The sequence below is a fragment of the Megalobrama amblycephala genome, linkage group LG24 (assembly GCF_018812025.1).
Source record: "Megalobrama amblycephala isolate DHTTF-2021 linkage group LG24, ASM1881202v1, whole genome shotgun sequence".
Lineage (NCBI taxonomy): Eukaryota > Metazoa > Chordata > Actinopteri > Cypriniformes > Xenocyprididae > Megalobrama > Megalobrama amblycephala.
This window is the reverse complement of record NC_063067.1, coordinates 31,062,996-31,090,062: the sequence shown is the minus strand read 5'-3', so window position 1 is coordinate 31,090,062 and position 27,067 is coordinate 31,062,996. Positions and strand designations below refer to the sequence as shown.

The following is a 27,067-nucleotide window of genomic DNA, read 5'->3' as shown; positions in this document are numbered from 1 at the left end:
ACATTCATCTCTGTCCAGCCTCGTGTCTCAGAGTCTTACACAACAGGCCATGCTCATCACTGACAATGATTTTGAGGGACAAAGTGTGTGAAGTGGAGCGTGACTTACAGACCCTCTCAGTTTCACACACTCCATTAACTCAAGTCTTCATAATTCAGTCAAATGAGCAGGTGAAATAAGAGAGTCCATTGCTCCTTTAGGATAGATGGATTTTGTTTAACGCAGTGAGACTCGTTCTTCATCCCATTCCCAACTGTAACATAACATCATCTTATTCCTTACATCCTGTGTTAGAGGAAGAGTGTGTTTCATAAGAATAAGTCAAGCAGGCACAAGATCACGACACAGCTGAATAGACCTGTGTGTGTGTGTGTGTGTGTGTTTGTATTTGTTCTCATATTTCTGTACCTGCATTAGGTTTCACGGTGTTGAAATTCAGGAAGCTGATAAGCAATTCAGTGATCAGATGACAAACTACTTAGATTGTGAGTTTCAACGTGTGCTGGCAATGAAAAATTATGCAATGATGTACGAGAAGACATCTTTTGTCATGTTTCTTATTAAAGTCGGCATGAAATGAAAATTCACTCTATATTCTAAATGCATGTTATAAATATTATTTTGAACAATTCATCCATGCGTTTCATTTTTTCAATTTAATTTTTAATCAAAATGTCATAACTTGATCTTCCAGTGAAGATTCTCTCTGGTGGTTGTGTGCAGTACTTCACCAATCATTTAGTCCATTTAAACCATGCACGGTAAAAAAATATATATTTTCATGATTTGTTATCACAACATTTTTTCTTTTGTCAAATCAACTTAAATAATTAATGTGGTTCAGATAACATAATATTTTGAGTTTCTGTTGATTAAACCAATCACCTTCATTGTATTAACTCAAATTTTTAATTTCAATGAACTTTTAAGGCAATTTTAAGGCAACCAGGTAACTTACTATTTTAAGTTAAACCAACAATTCTTTTTTTTGTGCAAGCTCACATTCATCTGCCTCCACTTTTGAGTGCAATGCCCACATCTCGACCAGTGCCCTAATCCGTTACTCTCTGATGTATTTCACAATAGAGAAGAAAATATCTTTTTTCTGCAAAGCTGGGAAAGTTTACAGAATTTTCTTTTCTTATTTGGCATGAAATTGCCAGAACTCTTTTCCAATATTTTTGTTGAAAAATATATTTTGGTTCTTAGGACAAACACCAACGGTAATTTTGTCATTGCAAGCTGATCCAGTCTCTTCATTGAAGCTGCACGTATTGTGATTTTGTTCCCCATATTTTCATTTTGGTTGCTTTATGCAAGGAATTTTCCACATTCATGTTGCCACATGAGTTCTGAAAGGGAAAATATTTGCACACCCTTGATAAACTTCTGATGGTAAATCATCCGATGAAACATGAGTCATGAAAGGTTTTCTTTAGTAGACAGTTTGTATTGTCTTTGATTTGACTCAGTGAGCGTCAGACTACTGTTCATGAAGGTCCAATTTAAACTCTGTATTATGAGTTCCTAATAAAGTTATTGGCCAACTGACAAATACAAATTTCCTTGCAAATGCCAGTTTTTACCACTATGTGCTGTTTTGCACATATAAAATTGTGCAAGTATGAGTGACACAGTGAAAGAGACATTAGGCATTAGAAAGGCAGAATTGCATCAGTCTTGCAGAGTAGATGGAATTTTATCATATCAGTTTTGAGTGCCAGAGCAGAGTCTGAGTGAGTGTGTTTGTCAATGACAGAAGAAAAGCCCATCACATAGCATATATATACATACTGTACAGACTTTACGTGTTCAGCTTATGTGTACGGAGCCACTGTGAGTTAGCAGTGAGATAAATGACGTTGCTATAATCTCATTATGTTCAGACTTCTTTCCCACAGACTCAGCAAACTGTAATAAATTAAAAAAACAGTGGCACAAAAATGGTCGATACACTGCTAAGTCAATGCTTTCATTTTCTTTCAGCACAAATCTATTGATTTTAATGAAGTTCAGTGCCATTAAAAGCTGTGTTTCCATTAACCTGTGCCATTCTGTCAGCCCACATACGACAGGAAGTGAAAATTGGATTTTTCCCAGCAGTTTGTCTGTATTCACGCATTCCTGTTTTTTCTAAATGATGGTTGTAGTTACATGGTTTTGGAGAAAATGACACTTGAAGTGACCCTATTTGATTTTTATTTTACGAAAATATATGTACGAGAGGCTGTGTTATATTGTGAATGCGTATTTTATCATGTAATATATACCTGTAGTAACCAATCAGCATCTAGGATTGTAACTATTCGTTTAATAATGTGTCTGATAGTTCTATCTCCATTTCCTGCAGTGGAACAATTTTTTTTATTTGATTGAAACAATGCATTACCTCATGTTGTGATGTGTATCAGTTTAATTTCATGCTGGTTTCCTGCCAAATTATGATTTATTAGTGAAAATACCACAGAGGGGGAGATAAAAGTGATGGTGTGATATCAGAGTGGATGTACAGTGGCTTGGGAGGGGGATGATAAAAGTTATTCATGTTGTTACACATTTTAATTAATGTATCACTTTTTTCCCCTTTAGAACTCTTTGAAGAAGAGAGGTGCCAGACCAAACAACAAACCTGACAAAAAAGCATCGCCTCAGGTAATGCACACTAACACTGCAATGCATTTTATGAGTTAATTTGCTTCTATTGTGATATTACAATGATCTGAAAGAGGACTTGTAAAGTACAGCATTGATAGCAAGCTGTATTGTTAGAACAGGTGCTATCGATTCAAAGCTTTCATTGTTCTATTATTTCTTAAGACCATCAAGGTTGTGGTCTACATTCTTATTCAAGCTACTGAATCTCTCTTACTGCAACATAACTTGCCTCCAAAAAACATGAGGCATTACAGACTTTGTTGACATCTTTTTTGAGTTTTGAGAATGTTTAAACATCTAAAGTTCAGATGGATGAATAAAATAAGGTGTCTGGAGTAACTGGGCAACATGACAAACGTTTGTCGCAATTTTTTTGTGAGTAAGTCTAGCAAGATTGACTTGGCTCCTGGTTCAAGATCAGGAGGTTTAACAAGCTGGTGCAGAGCAAGATTTTGGCTTGGTCCACAGGCTCCGGCACCAACAATTTGGTGGTGGAAAAGGGGTATAAACGGACAGCGTATTGTTCAATATTGTAGCAGTTAAAAGTTGTTTGGTCTCTGCAAATGTTCCTCTCCAGCCTCCAGAGGACAGTTCAGACCTGAAGTGCCAGCTTCACTTCGCCAAGGAGGAATCGGCTCTCATGTGCAAGAAACTCACCAAGATGGTCAAAGACAATGAGGCCATGAGAGAGGAACTGGCAAAGTATCGCTCTGTGTACGGAGAGGTTGATGCCTCACTTACTGTCGAAGAGGTCGCTGATTCTCCTCACACCCGAGAAGCCGAGGTCAAAGTACACCTGAAACTTGTGGAGGAGGAGGCGAACCTTCTAAGTCGACGTATCGTAGAGTTGGAGGTGGAGAACCGGGGCCTTCGCGCCGAAATGGACGACATGAAGATCCAGGATACCCCGGGTGGAGTCGGCGTCATGGGTGGAGTCGGGAGTCACCTGCTGCTTTCCACGTCTGAGAATGTAATGGAGCTACAGCGCCATCTACAGTTTGTGGAAGAAGAGGCAGATCTGCTGCGGCGGTCTCTGATAGAAATGGAAGAGCAGAACAAGCTCTTGATGAACGAGATCAACCACTACAAGTCCGAGCTTCCCGCTGTCACTGAGATAGAGCCATCATCGTCCACAACCATCAGTTCACCCAAAATCATTCCTGGTGCTTCCGAAGAGGGAGAATCCGGTCTAAACGAAGCCACCCATAAAGAACTGCTTGCTGCCCGGCTGCAGATCGCAGAGCTGAATGGCAAAGTAAAGAAGCTCCAGTACGAGAACCGCGTGCTTCTGTCCAACCTTCAACGGTGTGACTTGGCCTCCAACCAGGGTTCCGCACGTCCAGCGCTGGAAACCGATGCTGAAGCAGGGGACTCGGCTGAGTGCGTCCCAAGCCAGGTGCACCGTGAAGGCCCGGTGGGCGATGAGCAGAACGATATTCTGGAGGAAAAGAATCCAAAAGTTTCAGTAACAAGTCACACTCCTACTGCTCAGGGCCTCAACATAAAAGACCTTCTCGCTATCCGCGACCAAGCGCAACTCATTACCTCAGCCATTCAGCTCCTGACTTCACCCGACCCCTCCAGTATCACACCAGACGCCGTCTATCGTAAGATTACAACAAATGAGTCTGCGGAACCGGTTCTGCTGGAGAAGAGCCAGACCCAGAGCTCCACGCTGCCCCTGGTGGAGGCCCTGCATGGCAGACTGCAGTCCCTCCAGGCTCAGCTACAGGCCCTCAGTGAGAGGGTGGATGCCCTGGGGCAGCCCCCAGAGAGGGAGCGTGTGGAAGGGATGTCCTTGATGCCCCTGCTGTCTGAAGCGGAAGACCCTGCAGCAAATTGCTCATGCCCTGCAGATGCTCAGTTCAACCAGAACATGGCCCAACAGAAGGTACACGCCCAATCTCTTAGTCAAATATTCCCTTGCATCTTTATTCTTTCCTTTTTGCTTGGAGTTTTGTCTTTTTTTTACCAGCAATTTTCTTTTTTTGCTTTGCTTGATTAGATTGAGTTGTATTTACACTGCCATTTCCCTTAGAAAGGTTTGTCGACCACTAGAGCTGCACGATTAATTGTTAAAAGATCACGATCTTGAATTCAGAAACCCATGCGATCTCATTTCAAAATGACAACGATTCGCCTGTAGCTATTAACAAACTGTAGCTTTACAAACAGTCTTTTCAACCACACAGTATCGTTTTTTTCTGTGTTACAAATATTCATATTTTCACAGAAGTACTGGGATAAAAGTTTATAGTTCGCATATAAACACTGATGTCTACAGAAGCTATCAAAATAGAGCATCACTTTTTGAAAGTGACAAGTGAATGTATTTGTCACTGAATCATTCATTCAAAAGATTCCTTGAAAAACGCTGATTCATCCAGTAATGAAACAAGTGAAGTATTTATGCAGGGGCGTAGGAGCCATTATACGTGGGGGGGACACGTCCCCCCCACATTTCAAAATCTAAGTTTTGTCCCCCTCACTATTTCCCAATGTCAGATTTTGTTTTGCATTGCCTGCCTATCTCTGCCGATTTCAGAGTCTCCAAATTAATCCATTCTGCAACTTTTAAATGCATAATTAAATTTTTAAAAACGAAATTATAGGCTTAAGTGCAGGTTCCGAAAGTTGGTCGTTTTTTGTCGCTATGGTTACACACACACGCACGCACCGTAAATTGCGCTCTTTTATATAGCAAAAGTGGGAGACAGAGAGCAAAATAAGTAGACTAGCACCAATTAAGTTTTCGTGCACTATATTCAAAGTCATCTGAAGCCATTCCATGGCTTCATGTGAGGGACAGAAGAAATATACATCGATAAGTTCACGGTCAGAAACTCGTCTTCCCTCCGCTACAGCTGTCAATCATGCAGCACTCACACAGCGCGTCGCGTTCGGTAACGACAGTCAGGTAAAACGGTAAAACTCTCCAATATGATATATTCCCATTATAATACTTGATATGTAGATAAAGGGCTGTGGATTTGCATAAAATGACTTTATCTTGCTGGAGTTTATTGCTGTTTCTGAACGATGTCAATCATCATACTGGCTACAGGATGTCTGTTAGATCGCACAACACAAGGACTATGAATTTGTGTCACACGCACAATAACTGGAATTTAAAAATGAAAGAAACATATGATTAATAAACTGTTAGATACAGTCAGATGTACACAGGGATTCTCTTTGTACCGTGAAGTTTTCAATGCGCAGCACAACTGCGCGCTCTGACTCAATATTGCTTCAAGCGCATCATTCTGCACCCGGGATGTGCATTAGCGGTTTTTTGCTGTTGTTTTGAAGCGTTTCATATTATCATGGTTTTGCACACTGAAAGATTATTAATAGCCTATTTTGTTCTGTCGTATCTATAGCTTGTTGCCCCATTAAAAAGCTGCACAATACATTTAAAATAAGCGTCTTTTAATGTTACATTAAATACATATAATTATTTACATATAAATCTAATTTCATAATACAAATAGTAATTTTAAACTTTTTATTAACATTTGGATTTATAAAATTACTGTGCAAAGTTTTTAGGCTAGAATATTTTTTGCTGCTGAATTATATACTCGCCTAGTTTACTTATTTATTTATTGGTCAGCTTATGAATATATTTTTATTCATTTGTTATTTTTCTCTATAATGAGATGTTGTGTTTAGTGCATTCTGGATTGGTTAACAAATCAAAGATACAGGCTCCCACTAATAAATTAATTCAACAAAGGTAACCTCTTTTGCTACATATTTTTAATGGTTTAAATGTGTACTCTACATGTTTGACCACTTATGAACTATCATTTAGCCTACTATATGTTGTGTACATGACTAATGTGCCCAACCATCACCAATAAATAAATTAGCCTACTTTTAGAGCACAAAATTGTTTACAAGAGAACAAATTTCTTTATTGATCTAGTCACATAATTTTGCTCTCAGAATACACCAGATTTATGCATTTAAATTTAAAATGTACAAAATTTTCCTTCGGGGGGCATGCCCCGGACCCCCCTAGAGGAACCGATGTCTACCCACCACAGTCTCACAAAATCCTGTGGGAAACACTGCAATCCGTTCCCAAAAGTCATTAGAAATTAGCATTTAAGTGCTTATATATATATATATATATATATATATATATATATATATATATATATATATATATATATATGATTATAATGTTATATATAATCATATATATATATATATATATATATATATATATATGAATGATTATAACGGGGAATTTCCCGGATCCCCCCCCCGGCATTTACTGTCCCCCCCAGGTTCAAAATCGCTCCTACGCCCCTGTTTATGAGTGAGTCATTGAATCATTCATTCAAACCGTTTTTTTTTTTTTTTAAATAATTCATTCAGATTAAATATTTTAAATCGACTGCAATTAACATTTTGTCAGAACCTCTAGTAAATTACATTGTTTAGGTGTCTATTCAGAATTGTGGGAGAATCGTTTGAAGCAAAAAAATCGTGACTTTCAATTTATCCAGAATCGTGCAGCTCTACTGACCACTATAACAATGCATGCTTGTTATGCATTATAAGGCTTCATAGTGGATAGCATTTAGGCCTCTAATGGAGTTAGATCATCATTAATTGTGATAAAGAAATGACCTATTGTGAAAGTTTTCATTTTTATTAAAGAATCCATTTTTTTTTTAAAGTATTTTATGTCTAGATTCAAATGAGACATAATAGTATAAGTTTGCTTGTTTTCTAGCATAACAATGTATGATAGAATTTGGACTTGGCTGTTTCCAATACATCTTTGACCTGACTATTCCCAGGGATGTCAACCTAGAGGGCCACTGTCTTGAAGAGTTTAGCTCCAACCCTAATTATACACATCTGAACCAGCTACTCAAGTCTTCAGGATTACTGGAAACTTCCAGGCAGGTGTTTTGGAGCTGGTTGGTGCTAAACTCTGCAGGACAGTGGCGGAGTTTGACATGTGATTTAAGCAATCACAATATATTGGCTAATCCATTCATGTTAGCAAAAATGTGTAAAATAATGATTTGATATTCATATATATTTGCAATGAAAGATAACAGCTTAGCCTCTTAAAGGAACAGTTCATCCAAAAATGAACATTCTGTCATCATTTACTCACTCTCATGTCGTTCCTAACCTGTTCGACTTTCTTTCTTCTGTGGAACATAGAAGAAGATATTTTTAACTGTTTTTGTCCATGCAATGGCCCTGTCCCAAATGGCACCCTAAACACTTGGGGCCTTCGTACAAGTCCGCACTTTCATGATGTAACGCCACTTTGACTGTCGGGAAGAGGTCTGCTGCGGAGACCACAAAGGGGACACTCGCGAGCACCCTTCTGAAACATAAAATGACAAATGGGACACCCTACGGTCTCATGGACTTAACGGACACGGCAGCCATTTGTAAGTCCACAAGACCGAAAGTGCATATGTGTCATTTGGGACAGGGCCAATGAAAGTCAGTGGGGTTCATTATAACACTTTTGTACTGGATAAAAAACATATATATATTTAGGCTCCATTAGAGGCCCAACTCTTGAGATCCAATCCAGACTCTTCCCTTCCTCTTTCTCTCCCTCTTTTTCCTCACTGCATGGGCACCATGACCTGTGGTCGCTGCTACATTTCTTTCTTTGTTTTCCTTCTCCCTCTCTTTATAATTCTTTTGTTTCCCTCTACCCCATTTGCTGTTTCCTCCTCCTCAAACCAAAGATGATGCTTTCACTCCTTGTTGTTTTGTTTCTTTTTGCCATTTTGTCTTATACCACAATGACCAAACTGTTTTTCCTATACATACTTTTCATTGTCTTGTGAGTTTTTATTTGCTGGTGATGTTTCATAGGTATCATTGTGCCATTTTCTCTTTTTCCCCCCGTGATTCATTTCTCACTTTAAATATGTCTGTTCCGTCCTTGCATCACTGTCTGTTCCTTCATCATGTTCTTCTTGATCTTGTCTGTCTTCTATCATGCTCGTCTTTTATTGTTGTTTTTTTTTTGTTTTCCTTCATTAACTTGCCCATGCATGCATGCAACAGCCTGACTCTAGAGACCAGCCGTGCAAGGCAGAGGAGGAGAGGAACAGCCACAAAGACAGCAACAAAGACGAGGAATCTGACTTAAAGGAAACAGACTCTGATCTGGTGAGGCACTAAAACGCACCAAAACATTTCAGTTCTGCTACTTGGACACACAAAGGCTCTGTTCCAAAACCTAAACTAACACTTTTGGACAAAAACAGCGACAACATGTTGTGCATCCTTCAAGGAAAGAAGGCCCATTCACACCAAGAATGATAACTATAAATATAACAATAACTATATTAGCATCCACACCAGCGGACGAGATATTGTTCTATTTATTCTAAGCGTGCTGCAGTTTTGTCTGCCGTTTTAAACATTTCAAACTCTTTAAAGCAGCATGGATTCTGATTGGCTGTCATTGTTTTTATCATTCATCAGGTGGAAAAGATGTCCTGGAAGTGATTCCAACAATATAGTTTCTATGTGCAATTATATCTGTGGTGTGGACTCTGCTGTTCTTATATCTTTATCGTTATAGTTATCGTCCTTTGGTGTGAACAGGCCTTAAGAAATTCCAGAATGCAGAATTACATCCAAAGAATGGTGCTCTCTCAGTTTCTCATTGGATGATTGGCAAACTTTAAAAGCTCAGAAGCTACAATGTAGGCTTAGGCAACTCAAATCTGAGGTTCATGGGGAATTGGGATATTAGCGGTTTAGGCGATGACAGCAAAGTCAATTAAATGGTACATTCGTAGACTCTAAAGAATGTTTATGAGGTTAAAATATAAAAATACCCTTGCGTCCATAAATAAAACAAGACTTGTGCACCCATGCAGAGATATAATTCTCTCTGCCAACGTGGTTTAGTTTTACCTAATCCCACTACGCTCTTACATTACGCTATATTTACCCCAGTAAAGGCCTACTTCTTTATCTTTTTCTGTTCAGTTTGTACAAGGCTTTATACAAACTACTGAGAAATATGCAGTCTTTAAGCTGAAGACAGTATAAAGTATCGACAAGGTGGTTAAAAATAGTCCATTATGCCGAGCTTTAAATCATGAATGCGTGCATTATGTGATTTGGCGTCCTGCACGCTGTGCCAAACGCCCTTGCAGCATTTCAGAGTAACCTCCAACCATCAACAGTTTCCACCCAAACAATTCATCACGCAGCATTTCCACTAACTGGTTTTCACAAAGAAAAAGAAACAACTGAGATTTTGTGATCAAGCTCTGGTCTCATGTTTTGAATTTTAGCGGAGGGCTCGTTCAATGTTGAACTGATGTTGCTAGAGTAGAAATGGATGCAAAAAAATTGTCAAAATTATTATTTATGTAAAAGGTCCTGTATATTTAGACTGGTTTTCTCACCTCTGCCAGATTGGATGTGTTTCTTAGAGGACTTTACATAAAAAATGTTCTTGAATTGAATGCAAGGTCCTTGAGTCTATTTTTAGCTTGACACAATTGTTTTGCAAGGGTTTAAAAAAAAACAGCCAAATGTGGGAACGACCTTGGGTATACATTACAGTCCAAAAGTTTGGAACCACTAAGATTTTTAATGTTTTTAAAAGAAGTTTCGTCTGCTCACCAAGGCTACATTTATTTAATTAAAAATACAGTAAAAAACAGTAATATTGTAAAATATTATTACAATTTAAAATAACTGTTTTCTATTTGAATATATTTCACAAAGTAATTTATTCCTGTGATCAAAGCTGAATTTTCAGCATCGTTACTCCAGTCTTCAGTGTCACATGATCCTTCAGAAATCATTCTAATATGCTGATCTGCTGCTCAAGAAACATTTAATGTGTACAATTGTACAAAATATTTGTGTACAATATTTTTTTTCAGGATTATTTGATGAATAGAAAGTTCAAAAGAACAGTGTTTATCTGAAATCTAATCTTTTGTAACATTATAAATGTCTTTACTGCCACTTTTGATTGATTTAATGCATCCTTGCTGAATAAAAGTATTCATTTCTTTAATTTCTTTTAAAAAAAATAAAAATAAAAATTCTTACTGACCCCAAACTTTTGAACGGTAGTGTATAATGCTACAGAAGCTTTGTATTTCAGATAAATGCTGTTCTTTTGAACTTTCTATTCATCAAGGAATCCTGAAAAAAAAAGTACACAACTGTTTTCAACATTGAAAATAATCATAAATGTTTCTTGAGCAGCAAATCAGCATATTAGAATGATTTCTGAAGGATCATGTGACACTGAAGACTGGAGTAACGATGCTGAAAATTCAGCTTTGCATCACAGGAATAAATTACTTTGTCAAATATATTTAAATAGTACACAGTTATTTTAAATTGTAATAATATTTCACAATATTACTGTATTTTTAATTAAATAAATGTAGCCTTGGTGAGCAGATGAAACTTCTTTTAAAAACATTAAAAATCTTAGTGGTTCCAAACTTTTGGACTGTACTGTATCTGTTGCTGACTTAAATACAGTCAAACCAAAAATTATTCAGACATTTTTGATATTTTTGGTATATTTTTACTAGTGGGTGCAGGACACTATAGTTCATTTCTGTAAGTGAGGATACAAAATAAGTAAACTGTGACATATTATACCCAAACATTCTTCATACAGTGCACTACCAGTAAAATTGGTGAACATTTGGGACCAAAGATTATTCAGACACTTTGACCTGACCATGTTTTGCTTAAGTGTTATTTGACATAATTAAGATTAATGTTTTCTGACACAGTTTAACTCAGAGATCTTGTCATATTTTATTACCATTTGTTTAAACTATAGTAAATAAACTGTATTAATGAATGAAATGTTCAAGGTGTTTGAATACATTTTGGTTTGACTGTAGTTGTGGTGCTTTAAATGGGATGAATTTCAACCACCACCACTAAAAATATCAAAACAATAAGAAAAATCCTAGTTAACTAGTCTAGGAACTTCTAATCCATTGTCTTGGAAAAAGACAAATAATACAGACTGTGTTCTCTGCACACTTGAAGTTATGATCAGACAGTTTCTAATTTGATCCAGTTATAAAGACTTCTTATTTTGGCATTGTACCACTGAATCATTTTGACATTTACACGGCAGCAAGTTTTGCCATTTGTTCCAGTCTATTTGTATTACATATACTGTGCACATACAGCATTTACCAATTATGTACAATCTCTCTCTTTCTTTCTGTTTGCATGTTGTTCTCCAGCTGACAGAGCAGGTTGGGGAGCTGCACGCTCTGTTGTCCGAGGCAAGAGAGAAGGCTCAGGGAGCGCAGGAAGCGTTGTCACAGGAGAGACAGGAGCGCCACAACGACACACATAAACTCTCTCAGGTGCAAACATGTTAATACGTGTTGGACTAATTTAGATTTTTCTCAAGCACTGAACATCCAAATAAAGCAAACCCTAACCCTAAAATCCGGACATTTTTCTCCTCAAGTCACTAATTGTCATGTCTCTCTCTAGCTTCAGGAAGAGCATCAGAAGGCCCTCCTCCGCCGAGACTTCCAGCTGCAGAGTCTGAGCCTCCAGACGCGTCTGCAGCAGAAGCTGTGGAGTCAGGAGAGAAACCTGCTGGTGCAGGAGTCCCAGCAGCTCAAAGAGAGCCTGCTCCTCATCGGCCTCAAGCTGCGCTGGCTCCTCAAACAGTGGAGACTCGGCAAGAAACTAGACACTGAGAGCAAGGATATCCTAGAGGTATGGAAATTCCTCTAAGAATGAATTGTGCCAAAAGCAGGTTTATTTACACACACTGTTTGCATCGATTTAGCACCTGATTCACTGAAGGAATTTAATGAAAGTTAGGGAACGATGCGAACATGAAAGTCTGAACGCGATAAGCACGGCACAATTGGAACAGGGTTAAACTGGATTGTGGGTGGTTAGTGAATTAGATGCACTCAAAAGTTGGTTTGATGGTCTTTTAGCTACACTTCTAATCAAATGTTTGGGGTCAGGAAGTTTTTTTTTTTTGTGGAAATACATTTGTACTTTATTCAGCAAGAATGCATTTAATTGATCAAAAGTGACAGTAAAGACATTTATAATGTTACAAAATAAATTCAAATTTATTTATAAAGCACTGAATAAAACAACAATGTTGACCATAGTGCAGTACAAACTGTAACACAATGAGCAGAAGAAAAGGAAAAGGAACACATCCATATAATTATATAAGTAATATAAAAAGAAACCTTAAAAAGACAGTCAAAATACATCTTAACTAAGACCAGAAGATGATACTAGCAACCTCTGCACTTATCTATGATCAAACGCTATCATAAAAAAATATGTTTTCAAGTGGCTTTTAAACTGACTGAGCGTCGGTACATGCCTAATATATAACGGTAGGTTGTTCCATAATTTAGGGGCAGCGACCGCAAATGCACGGTCCCCATTGGATAAGAAGTTTCTGTGATTGAGATCGTAGGGATCGTCTTATTGGCTTTTGTTCCTGAATTAGATCAGCAATATAAGATGGAGCTAAGCCATGTAGAGATTAAATACAAATAAGAAAATTTTAATCCTAAAAGAAACATCCAATGCAATGATTTTAACACCAGGATAACATGATCTAATTTATCAGTGCCTGTGAGCATTCTTGTAGCCGCATTTTGGACCATTTGCAGTCTGTCTAAGACTTTATTTTGAGCACCATAATAAAATAGCGAATTGCAGTAATCTAAAAAAATAAATGCTGTTCATTTGAACTTTCTATTCATCAAAAATCTTGAAAAAATGCATCCATAAAAATATTAAGCAGTTTTCAACATTGATAATAATCACAAATGTGTCTTGAGCAGCAAATCAGTGTATTAGAATGATTTCTGAAGGATCATGTGACACTGAAGACTGATTCACACAGAATGCGTCTTTGCATCCTAAAACGCGAGGAATGGTTTTTAAAAAACGCAGCGCTGAACGCGAGGGTCTTGAGACGCACTTTTGCGACGTGATGCAATAACGGAAATAACGAACAAAAAAAAGCCATGCCAGATTGCTACTGCAAAACAAAAGCTTGCAAAGCTTGCCCCGCCTCCGAGTTCTTCTGATTGGTCCACTGTTTTGGAACTGACATTGATGAGCGGCGCTGCGTGTAAAAGTTGAAATTCTTTTAACTTGACACGGCGTCTTAAAAACGCGGCACTCAAATGACGTGAGCGTAACATTCATACACGTCCTTCTAGTGCGTGTTTACATCGAAAAACAATGGAAAAGTAGCGCATTGAAATAGATAAAGGCGTTCTGTGTGAACGGCCCCTAATGATGCTGAAAATTCAGCTTTGAATCACAGAAATAAATTACATTTTAAAATATATTTGAATAGAAATTTTTTTTGTAAAATTGTAATAATATTTAACTTAATTTTAAATGCATGAGCATATTATTTTAAAAACATTTTAAAACATTTTACTGACCCCAGAAGTTTGAATATTTTGATAGTGTACTTTTCAAATATTGTTGAAATAAAGGCCGATATGTTTTTCCAGGTTAACAGTGTCAAAGATCTCCGTATCCTGCTTGAGGAAGATGGGTTGTCTTCCCACTATGGAGACAACAAGATGTCTGCTGCTGAGGAGCAACCACTCAACCCTACACCCAAAGAGCACAGCCTGGCAGAGAAAAGCTGCCCGCAGGTGGGTTAAAACATAAGATTGGCCAAACGCCTTACATCCGCAGGACACTAACATGATTTAGATTTGGATGTCCTTATAATCCAGTCTTCACGGCTATGTAAATGTAATTAATTTCCATCTCCCGTTGCCCTCAGCAGCCTAGCGGATTCGGCAGTACTCTGTCGGACCTGAAGGTGGCGCTACAAGATCTGAGCGCTGAGCTGCGCGAGGAGCGTCAGAGTTCACAGGAGTTAACGCAGCAGTTTGCCCGTGCCAAAGCATCATGGGAAGTGGAACGGATGGAACTCAAGAGCATTATCACTCAGGTGAGCAGCTGTGTCTGTGAAGAGCGATCCAGATAGATGGGGGCCACATTCGGCATTCGTCAGTCAGATGATTTAAACAAAAACTAGGCAAATTTTGTACCTCAGCCTCACTTGACTGAATTTATATACGTATTTTCCATAATTTACGTGCCAAGGTTTGTTTCAGCATCCTTATTTATGCCTGAAAATACAGTTTCCTTATGGCTTGAAACTTGAAGATCAATTTGTAATAAAAGCTTATAGAGACTTTTAAAGGTGCCCTCGAATGAAAAATTGAATTTATCTTGGCATAGTCGAATAACAAGAGTTCAGTACATGGAAATGACATACAGTGAGTCTCAAACTCCATTGTTTCCTCCTTTTTATATAAATCTCATTTGTTTAAAAGACCTCGAAGAACAGGCGAATCTCTGTTACGTAACAGTCAGGATCATTAATATTTACGCCCCCAATATTTGCATATGCCAGCCCATGTTCAAGGCATTAGACAAGGGCAGCCAGTATTAACGTCTGGATCTGTGCACAGCTGAATCATCAGACTAGGTAAGCAAGCAAGAACAATAGCGAAAAATGGCAGATGGAGCAATAATAACTGACATGATTCATGATATCATGATATTTTTAGTGATATTTGTAAATTGTCTTTCTAAATGTTTCGTTAGCATGTTGCTAATGTACTGTTAAATGTGGTTAAAGTTACCATCGTTTCTTACTGTATTCACGGAGACAAGAGCCGTCGCTATTTTCATTTTTTAAACACTTGCAGTCTGTATAATTCATAAACACAACTTCATTCTTTATAAATCTCTCCAACAGTGTAGCATTAGCCGTTAGCCACGGAGCACAGCCTCAAATTCATTCAGAATCAAATGTAAACAATATAACAGTATACAATACTCACATAATCCGACGCATGCATGACGAACACTTTGTAAAGATCCATTTGAGGGTTATATTAGCTGTGTGAACTTTGTTTATGCTGTTTAAGGCAAGCGCGAGCTCCGTGGGCGTGGAGCACGAGAATTAAAGGGCCAGTAGCCCTGAATCGGCTCATTTATAATGATGCCCCAAAATAGGCAGTTAAAAAAATTTATTAAAAAAAATCTATGGGGTATTTTGAGCTGAAACTTCACAGACACATTCAGGGGACACCTTAGACTTATATTACATCTTTTTAAAAAAAGTTCTAGGGCACCTTTAAATCAATATATTCCTGTAGCCAACAGTAAATGGCATGTGTAGATCAATCTATGCCTGCAGGATAGTGGACAATTGTTGAAAATTGATCTCAGCTGGAGTTTTCCCTTAAGGATTTAAACTATTATATAGCCAAAAATATAGTATTTGTAAATTATACAACTTTCAGATATCCTTCTTTGTAAGATTTACGGTAGTGGAATGAATCATTATGCATGCAGTCATTTTCTGTTACTTATTTTTTTTAATTACTTTTAATAAAAATGTCTGATTTATAGAGTACTTTGTCGAGTGGAACAGTTCTGTTAAATACATTGTGGTTTGTAACACAATAAAATCTAAAAGAGCCCACAGAGGTGAATCGTTTCATAGGTACTTTGCACTGTAGGTGTAAAGTAATTACTTTAGCATTGATCTTAGTGGGTAATTTTACTCCCGCACTCAGGGCCATTGATTTAACATACACAGATTACAGTAATTCCTCTTGGGAGATTCATTCTGAACACTGAAGCCAGAAATGTTTCTTGCGACCTGTCGAACAGGCTGAAGGATGCTGGATGTGACCTATAATTTTGTTATTTGATCTTCTGTTGGTTAGGACATGCACCAATAGTCTGGAAAGGGAGCTGTCTGAGCCATCTGCAGTGTGTCAGCGGCAATGTGGCATTTCAATGGGGGGCGAGAGCGAGTGTGTGTGTGTGATTACAGGCTTGTTGCTGGGCGTGATTGTGAAAGATGAGTTTAATATCTCTGCTCTGAGACGCATTCATGACTGCAGTCTTCTTAATGGCTTAATTAATGGGCTCGGGGAGGAACAGGAGTGGATCAGTCTGATAAACACAGAGGGCTGAAGATGAGGGATATAAAGTAATGATGCACCAAAAATGAATTTTGGGTTTTGCTGTAACAGTTTTGGAAGGCCGAAGTCACTGACTGAAATGGTGACTATTTAATTAGCGCTGTTTTGATGACACGTTTTGACTGTGTAAGGTGTCTGACTGACATTTACCTCAGGAAAGACATTCAGTGTCCTAGAATAAAGATGTTTTATGATTGGAAATCACTTATACAATTCTGCCTTAAAGGGATAGTTCACCCAAAAATAAAAAAATTGTCATCATTTCCTCATTCCAAACCTGTATGAGTTTCTTTCTTCTGTTGAACACCAAAGAAGATATTATGAAGAATGTTGGTTAACCGTTAACTGGTTGATAACCACCCTTATGGAAAGAAAATATATTTCCCTATGTATGATTGATCAATATATTACATGATTTAACAGTTTATTTGAAAATATACAGAAAAATATACTGCGTAAATATATTGAATAATACATATGGAATTGCAGCTTTTCATATTTTGGAAAATATATGATAATATATTTACTAATATATCATAATGTATGTAATATACTTCATAATATATAGAAATATATGTGATCAGATATGGTACTGCATGCATAATATATTGCAGATACTCATGCAATATAAACACATATATGGTAAAAATATATTATGTAACACATTTCTTATATTTTATAATAATTTACATTTTAAATGTTTCATATTTTCAAGTTAGTTAACAAAAGCACATCTGCAAAGTTTCTACCATAGAGACTATCTCTATGCAATAGCGTGCACAGCCGTTACTTTTTAAAAATAAAGTTATTATAGTCTTCATAAAGCCAATCATAAACCTAACCACAAACTCTACTCTTCAACACAATGGTAACCCCAAAAACTCACACATACCAGAAAACCTTTTAAATTGCAAAATAATACAACTTTAAACACTAACAGATCTCCCCCTATATCAATATTGAGCAAAACACATAAAATAGCACTTGATTTTAATATTTACTCTGCTTTAACAGTCAGAAGCAAAGCATGCTGGGAACTAGAAGTCTGTTGTAACCACTGATTGTAACTCATTCCATGAATAAGTAATGCTATTTTTGTCGTTATTTATAAATATTTTATATGTATCAATATATAGCCATTCATGGTCAATGCATATATTGCAATATATTGAAAAATAATAAGCACTAGTTTCCCATATATGGAATTGTATTATGTAATATATTTTGCTGTATATTTCCATATATTTTTGTCCGTAAGGGCAACTACCATTTTTTAAAATACCTTCTTTTCTGTTCAACAGAAGAAAGAAACTCATGCAGGTTTGAAACAACTTAAGGATGTATAATTGATGAGATTTTTGGGTGAACTATCCAAAAAAGCTGACGGTGCACAATCTTTCACTGATAAAATACAGACAGCAATGCAAATATTTAAAGAGCAGGTAATATGCCAATATAACGTGTAAATTGCAATTGTACACACAATGGCACAGTGGCACATGCGTTTTAGAATACTCAAAGAAAATGCAATAGGAGTAATGAGGAGTGTTCGGGAAACTTGTATGTATGGTCATTATTTTTGCCAATCCGTTTGGTGCTGCTAATGGAGCAGAAATTGCACTGCAGCTTTAAGTCAAGTGTGTTTACTCTGTAGATGTCTTAATCAGTGCTTAGAGAGCCTGGGCATGCAATCAGTTGTGTTTAGATTAGCTAAAATACTCTCTCCTCCCTTCATTGTTGTAAAGGTTACAGCAGAAAATAAATAAGTACACACACACACACACATCAGGTTGCACCTAAAGCAATAGCCCAATGCTTTCTAGAGAACCTAATGACACTAGACAGCCCTTTCTCCAGTACTGCTCTGATAGGTCGATACTCCCTGCCACTCCTCCTTTTTATCTGACTGCACCTCCTTTGTTTTTCTAAGACTGTGGTTGAGAGAATAAGCCAAGCGATAAAGGGAGGAATGGGAGCGGTGGGACTTGACGCTCTAGTATTAGCTGTGACCTCAGTGGCACTAATAACAACCTGTCACAGAAAATGATTTATCACTGTATTAACAAGACAGGTTATTGATACCAGTAATGCTGTTAGCATAATGCTATGAAGTCTTCTGTTGATGCTGCACATTGGCTATTATTAATTTATATAATGTGAGTCAAAGGTGAATAAAATAACAATCTGCAAACATGGCAGTCTGATGTAAAATAAAAGAATTTCTGGATAATTTTTCTTTCTCATAATCATTAGGGTTTATGAGGAGGTATCTGGGACAAATATCTTTCATCCTTTTTAATCAACCCATTAACCTTTTATTGCCATCCAAAGCAAAACTCATTAGGCATTATTACCGTGAGAAGCTAGTCATTCATTGTCTGATGAGTTCCCAGCAGGCTGTGTTTTAATAATCTGACTCGCATACGCTTATGAAATTTATGAGTTCTAAAGATTTGCGGCTCCAACCGAGAGAGCAGAAGGAATTCAAAAGAGGATAAGTGGGTGCCAGCTTCATAATTACTATTGCTGGAAACATAATACAAAATATAACCAAATATCATAACAGTCTAATTGGATGAGTCTCGTTTTGAGCAATTGTAAACTTGGAAATACAGTATATAGTGTTGATACAACTCATGTTGTTAACTGTAAACAACCTGCAGTTAATAAAATATATTACCTGGAAAAAGAATCGTCTATTTTAAATATTCTTAATAATAAATGTAAGTATTGCTTTTATTAAATTAAGCATCTTTAATTGCATTTTGATCTGATTATTTAATGGCAAACAATATCTATAAAATATCGTGATGTCTGGATGGCGCTGCTGTCAACATCTGACTGCAAATGCTTAGTGTGTATTATTGGGTTGTTTCTATGGTTACTGAAACATCAGGTATTCTCTTTTTATCTCAGTCTCTCATTTTGTGCTTTATCTTTGTCATCAGCTGGAGGGTAAGATGGGGAAGGCATCTGTGGCTGGGGGTGAAAAGGACTCTCCAGACCTCAAGGGGGCGCTAAAGAAGGAGCGAGAAGAGCATCAACACTTATTAGCGGACTCTTACGCTGCTGTGATGGACCTCACCAAACAACTGCAAATCAGTGAGAAGAACTGGAGCCGAGAGAGGCTGGAGCTTTTGGAGCACTTTAACCAGGAAAGAAGCCAATGGGAACAACGTATACGAGATGCCCAGAGCAAAGGCGCACAGGTCAGTGCCACGTGAGAGTTAAAGGATTTGTTCACTCCAAAATTAAACTTCTGTCATTGTTTTTTCACCTTAATTTTATTCCAAACCCGTATTACTTACTTTCTTCTGAGGAACACAAAAGGAGAAATTATGACTGTGCTGGTCACTTTCAAGTTTCAGAGGACACAAAAACACCCGATAAGACTCTTCTGTACATTTTTGAAGAAATACTGAAAGATTCTGCAGATTCTTCAGAATTTCTCCTTTTGTGCTCCACAGAAGAAACTTATTTGGGTTTGGAACAACATGAGGGTGAGGAAGGCGATGACAGAATTTTTATTTTTGGGTGAACAATAAACTTTATGGTCTAGTGACAAGTGAAAGGCCTATTTTTGTTTGTTCCCCTGCTTTCATGTTTTTCTGAGTCCTTTTAATCTGTTTTATTTGGTCTGTAAGCATGTCATTATGACATATTTTGCACATATTTCATCCCCACACTTCGTTCACTGACTCAGGGCTCCCCTCACATAATGGGCGGATATGACAATATCTCTAAACATTTCCACAGAGCGCCGGCAGGCAGACTCCCTGTGTGTTGCATCACTTATCTGGAATTGCTGGTTTTGCATGTCCATGTGGCTGTGCTTAGCTTGTGTTGTCCAGTTGGGAAGAAGCCTATAACAGTGTGGTCAGTGTGTCTGTACTAACCACACTGTAAGTAATGGGGCTGAAAAAGAGATGAGACTATATAGTCGTTCCCCTTTCTTTCTTTCTTTCACCCTCTGCCTCTTTGTGGCAATCAAGCTCTGTGGTTTAATTTCTTTGTTTCATATGAGATCCTGAATAAGAAAAGTCTAATAACATGCCTCATTGAGAGAAATTGGGTCATTTAAATAGACGTGATGAACCACACCACTATCATTACCCCTACAGAGGAAACTAGCTGTTTTGAATGACCTCATTTCCTAAAGAGAATATCGGCTGACTCAGTAATGCCACATAAATGAATGGGAGTACTGTGTCGGGGGGATGACATGCTGTAAAACTTCACTAAAATAGATCATTTCCTTTTCAGTCTCTTCATGATAAAATGTCTGAGAAGGAAACCTTAGCAGATGTAGCCACGAGCAGTTCAGCACTGCAAAGGTAAAATAACTTCCATAAGGTCTAAACTGCATTCCCATTTTAATCAGACCTGATTGTTTTATGATAATCTCCATTCTCTCCTTACAGGACCAAATCAGTTTCTGCCCTCTCTGAATTTAAGAGTCTGTTGGACACCAGTCTGTTCCTTCCTGGTCACATGATCAGTGGAGTAAAAGAGTGCAATGTTGTTCAACACCAATCTACCGCTCCTGCCTCCATTCTGGCTCGCACCGACTTAAGTGATCTCAACAAGAAGAATTGGAAGTACCTGACCAGTGATTCGGCAATATTGGAGAAGGGTGACCAATTTAAGACATGGGACTGCCCAAGCACCAACTCTAACAGCAGCTTCCCAGGACTGGAGCTGAGCAAGGAATACATCCAGAGAAGCTACACCGCTCCAGATAAGACGGGTATTCGTATCTATTACAGCCCTCCAACAGTGCGGAGAATGGAGAGTAGGCCAGTCAAAGAAAAGTCCCACCCGGATCCCCAGCAAGGACTATCATCTAGGGATGCAGCCATGATAGATCTATCAGGTCAGACTGCTGTATCTGCACCCTTATCCGCCACTTCTTCCTCCTCTTATGAGCAGTGGTTGAGCTCACTTTCACAGCAGCACAGAGACCTGCTTGAAGGACGGACAGGAGGTTCTGCACCATTCCATGGACTAGAAATTTCAGGCAACCTTAGCGATGACATGAAGGAGATGACAAACTGTGTACGACAGGCCATTCGTTCCAGTTCCCTGGAGAGGAAGTGCAGCAAAGATACTGGGAGCCAGACAGTTGGTGTTTCTAGTACAGGAACGCAGACAGCACAGTTTGTCAGCATTGGCCTACAAACTGATGGCCCTATTTCAACAACTAGAGGCCTTCCAGGGAAAGCATGGTCTCCTCGTCCATCCACCTCACTTGCATCCGCACGTTCCCGACAGATCTCTTCATCTCTGGAGAAAGTGCACAGTCGCATAGATAGACCCTGTTGCTCTCCAAAATATGGCTCACCTAAGCTCACCCGCAGGGTCTCCACCTCCTCCTCAAAACTTGAGACCTCCTCAACATCCTCGAGGGATCGCAGTGTCTGGAATCTGCATAACCGTAGTGGGTCCCAGAACGGTTCTGCCTGGGCACGTTCCACCACCACACGTGACAGCCCAGTGCTTAGTGGCCTAAATGATGGCTTGACCAGTCTCTTCAGTGTGGTGGAACACTCCGGAAGTGTTGAATCATTATGGAAAGCAGATCCGTGCCCAGAGAGACAAGCCGCTGGGAAACCTTCTTGTCCTAGCATAGGTATCGGTCTGGGAGAAGCGGGAGCTCAGAAGTACGGCATGGTCCAGGAGTTTCTTCGAAATGTTTGCGGCAGGACTGCACCAGCGGGCACAATGGACGAACCAAAGCCTGAATGCCTACCTGGAGCCTTGATCAGCACAGACAATATCACGAAGATCGTCAATAAGCGGTTTATGAAAACACAAAGGGATGAGTTGGTACCCACCGGAAAGGATGCAGTGAGCTCAAGCTCTAGTACCTTGGAGGTGAGTTTAATCGTGAACAACTAATTGTGTTAGACAAACTCCCTCTTTCTCCAAAGCATAAACCCTGAATCAAGTATTTATCTTTAAAACTTCTTTTTTTTTCTTCACAGGATTCAGTTTGTGACTGTAACTCACAAACCATCACGTCCTGTTTTGCCCGCCACTCCCGCTCCACCACACGACATACCCATGGCCAGTGCAAGCATCGAGTGCAAGAGTCATCCATGGGAACTGAAGAACGATTCGATACCAGTAATGAGTGAGGATGAGAGTGGCCTCTTCTGACGCTCCCAAAAACTATACAAAATAAACAACTGTCAACACTCACGCCACACAAACTGCCACACAAATCCACTGCCACATACGCCAATACACACAGACACACCCTTAAACAAACACATACCTTAAATACAAGACTTCAGGGTTACAACAATGGGACCTTGGAGAATTCCTGCATCTGGAGAGTTTCCAAACCAGACCTCAGTGTAACCAGCACAGTTTAATGCCAAGGAAGGAGAAAGATTAGACCTCTCCTTTAGGTCCACCATTCCACTGTCAAGATTTCACATTGTAAGTCCATCATTCCAGTGTAAACCAGTCAGTCCTGACTTTAAAGTCCACCATTCCACAGTCATTCAGTCAGACCTCTCCTTAAACTCAGCAATTCCTCTGTTCTTTATCCAGCCAACAGAACAGCTTAGCCAGCCATTTCGATCCCCATGGGAGAACTTGAGTAATCCAAACCCAAGTTGACACCAGGTCTTAATGAATTCATGTAGATATAAAGGGAACATACAGCATGCAGCTGAACTACACAAACCAAGAACCTCAACATTGCCTTCAGTAAGAGTAAAACTCACAACTGCCCAGTGGCATAGCATTGCTTGGAGTAGCTGTAAAATTTTCCCATACCAGCCATTGATTGATTCTACGAGTTCATGTACAACTTACCCTTTTCGAAAGTCTACAATGGAACACTTTTGACTTTGATGGGTTGATGCATCAAAGAAATAAAGTTCCTTCCTGGAAAGTGCTACCACCTAAAACCAACAAGGTCTCAATTTGGTTTTATGTTCATGATCTCCACAGACAATCATCAAACAACAAAGCTTGTTTCAACCACTGTATACACTCTGCTATGACTTCGGACCTTCTTCCATTTTCAAACCAGCCAAAATATGAAACTCAGAATATACCCCTGGATTTCTCTAAAAAAGGAGTGAATGATTGATCATATTACATTATGAATCTGTCCTTATTTAAAACTTGATATTCTTATTATGATGTCTGAAGATGTCTACGAAGAGCACGTTGGTAGTGGTAGAGTAAGAGGATAGCAGTTGTTTTGTTTGCTTTGGTACTTTGTACTGTATACGTGTTTGAACATTAGAGTACTAGCACGAAAATCTCCATTCCTTGGCTAGGATGTCCTCATGAATTTTAAAGTGTAATGGTCATTTTTATTATAATTTTTTATCATTGCCCCTGCTTCTACGGAAGACAAGTTGCTGGGTGTATCTTCTGCAATCCTCTTCTTTATTTTTACTATGTCTACCTCGCCATCCTCCATCATCATGCTGTAATGAACCTAATAGACCTTAGTTAGGGTAGACGCCAATTTTAATTTAATGTAAATGAAAACGAGACTGTATGGGATATAGTCAGTTTAATAGGTTGTACTTTTGGGTGTGTTGGAAAATCTGAACTGAGTTCTAAATATCATTCTAAGTCCTTGCGGTCCTCCTCTGATTCAAAAGCTTGGTGAACTAATGCTGCATAGACTGTTGGATAGTAGTCAGCATCAATGCAGGCTCAGCAAAAAGGTGCGTAGTGGCCTAAAGGGGGCATTTATGAGCACCCTTCCGAAACCTAAAATGACAAATGGGACATACTATACACCAGGGATGGGCAACGTTGGTCCTGGATTGCTGCTGTACTGCAGAGTTTAGCTCCAACCCTGATAAAAAAACTCACCTGCCTGTAGCTTTAGTAATCCTGAAGACATTGATTGGCTTTTTCAGGTGTGTTCGATTAGGGTTGGAGCTAAACTCTGCAGAACAGTGGTACTTCAGGACCGACGTTGCCCATCCCCGCTAGACACCCTAGTGTTTCACTTGGGACAGAGCCAGAGTGTACGTCAATCCCTCACAGCCTCAATCATGCCAAACTGAATGTCGTCTACCCTGATTAAAACCCATAATCCGATTTTACAGAACTCATTTGAAAGCCTCAAAAAATACTAATTATGAGATATCACATTTCTAAACAGATATGTTTAACACTGAAACACTGAATGCTAATTAATTGGCCATAGTGAGATTTTGAGATTAGTGAGATTTTATCAGATAATCCCAAAATATAATCCATAATCTGACCGTTTGTCCATGTAGCTATGCAGTTACTGTAATATGAGTGTGCCTCCCTGTAGTGGCTTGTAATGTTTTTCTCCAATATCCAGTTGGAGTGGTGCTGCGGAAACTGAAGTTTAGTCCTTTTTGCTGGTGCTTTTCTTAGCTTTGATGACAGAACATTAGAGGAAACAACATTTTTGTATGCATTTCACGAGCCATAAGGATTTGTTGATTCAGTTCTTTTATAAATTGATCTAAATTAGTGAAGTTTCAGAATAACACATTTCTCAATTGTTCAGTGTCTGGCCAAAAAAGAAGGTCAGATGTTATAAACCCAGCCTATTATATCCCAGAAAGTGTCACCTCTTTATCTGTCACAGCCTTGCCATATGTCCCACAGCTACCTCTTAACTCAAAACTGTATCTTATATTACATTTAACCCATTCATGTTTCATTTTGAAGGTCACTAGAGTGCCTTTTTCGAAATTAAAGCAGCAAGATATCTGTTAGAAGTAGGAAGGTTTCGAGGAACCAGCAATGAAATAATAGATGTTTTCAGAAGACTGCTGTTAGCTACTGAACCCCTCTGTTTCTTGAAAAGGACAAAAATGACTAAGTCTGTATTCATAAAGTTAAATGAAGTGCAAATTCAGTCTACAGTGTATATTGTAATTGATTTCAGAAGCCAAAATACAATTTGAGGACGAGTGAAATCTGCAAATGTAATCAGTCCGTCCTTTCTTTATAAGCCATTTTAACCTGTTTGTTTCCTGAATCGAGTCTGATGTTGTGGCTTTGCTCACTTATACATATCAGACAAACGGTGTACTGTCCCTTCAAGTGTCCCTTAACCGTTTAGTCTTGGTATTCACGCTTCTGAGTTTGGTCACATGATCTCTGAAAAAACGGGGGGAATGACCTTAGTTCAGGAGCTTTTCGTTTGAGTGCTCCCACAGCCAATTTATCAAATGCTGCAAGACTTACATCAAACCCCACTGATGGTTTGAAATTTCCCCAACTTTAGCAGAAGAATGTAAATGATGCCAATTAGACACTTTTATAGCTATTCTTAAACCACTGACAGAAGTTTAAAAGGTCATGTGGTTGGTGATTTTAGATTTAAAAGAGCTGTTTTCATGGGAGCAGCTCTCTAATTGTCCTTTCCATTCACAATATTGGTCTCCATCACTCTTGTGTCATCACATCACTCTGTTTTAATGCCTAGCAATATATAAAACACCTTGTCGCTTATCGTTGTCAATATCGATTGCTAAATTATTATAAAGAGAATGCGTGTATATTTTTTTTGTTTCCGTTTGAGATCTCTTTTGAATGGAAAAAGATGACGTCAGATGGACATTGAGGAAGATTTCTAAATGTTTTAACTTGAAATCAAATATACTGTAAATAAATACACAATTTTTACTCTTTCTATCCTCGTGTAGGAAACTTTGAATGTCTCTGCCAACTTTGAGCTTGAATTCTGTACCTTTCCTCACCTGAATTAAAAACATGAGAAGATTTTGTGTAAATAGAAACATTTTGAAAATAAAAGTGCTGAAAATTTCTTGTTAGACTTCCTTTTTTTAACATCTGGGTTTGGGATTGCAGTAGGTTGTTGCCACAAATATAATTTTATACTTGTCACAATTCACAAATTAACATTAGCTGATGAATAATGGGCATATTATAACTGTTCATATGTTATCTGAAATGTGAAATTGAAAGTTATGAAGAAAATAATTAGCATTGATTAGTTGTTTTCTACAACACCAGATGTCATTCAAATTAAATAGTCACTTTCTGTTTTAAGAGCATTTTTTTGTGATTCAGTTTTTTTCTCATCAAGCTATATAACTTCCACTCTTTAATCTCAGCACATTATTTTAACATGCATAAATGTGTTTAAGGTGGTGCAGCAGGAAATTACTATAGTCTCTTCCCTTTGTAGTAGAGAGTGACGGAGTGGTGTGTTAAATGTAGCTCTAGGTTGCAACGGTTCATGTCCAGCTGTGGGCTGTGAGTCTCAGTCCAGCTGGATTCCTTCTTCCCACACACACACACACACACACACACCAGCTGACAAAGAGACCGTGGAAGTCAAACTCAAGATCATTTGTGTGTTTTTGCATGCATGTGTG

General features: G+C 38.4%; 1 protein-coding gene across 2 annotated transcripts in view; it reads left to right on the top strand.

Annotated features, from left to right (window-relative positions):
- Positions 1-26,493, top strand: part of soga1 (suppressor of glucose, autophagy associated 1) — a 62,425-nt gene extending 35,932 nt beyond the window's left edge. Inside the window, exons 4-14 of one of the 2 annotated variants that reach the window (XM_048177196.1) lie at positions 2,590-2,652; positions 3,233-4,546; positions 8,719-8,823; positions 11,910-12,035; positions 12,169-12,399; positions 14,193-14,339; positions 14,477-14,644; positions 19,649-19,909; positions 20,964-21,034; positions 21,122-22,574; positions 22,685-26,493. In XM_048177196.1, the coding sequence (XP_048033153.1) occupies positions 2,590-2,652; positions 3,233-4,546; positions 8,719-8,823; positions 11,910-12,035; positions 12,169-12,399; positions 14,193-14,339; positions 14,477-14,644; positions 19,649-19,909; positions 20,964-21,034; positions 21,122-22,574; positions 22,685-22,837 (4,092 nt within the window). In that variant the 3' untranslated portion in view covers positions 22,838-26,493. Of the gene's footprint in view, positions 1-2,589; positions 2,653-3,232; positions 4,547-8,718; positions 8,824-11,909; positions 12,036-12,168; positions 12,400-14,192; positions 14,340-14,473; positions 14,645-19,648; positions 19,910-20,963; positions 21,035-21,121; positions 22,575-22,684 lie in introns of both variants that reach the window. The other variant, XM_048177195.1, reaches the window with a different exon arrangement.
- Positions 26,494-27,067: the final 574 nt, after the last annotated feature.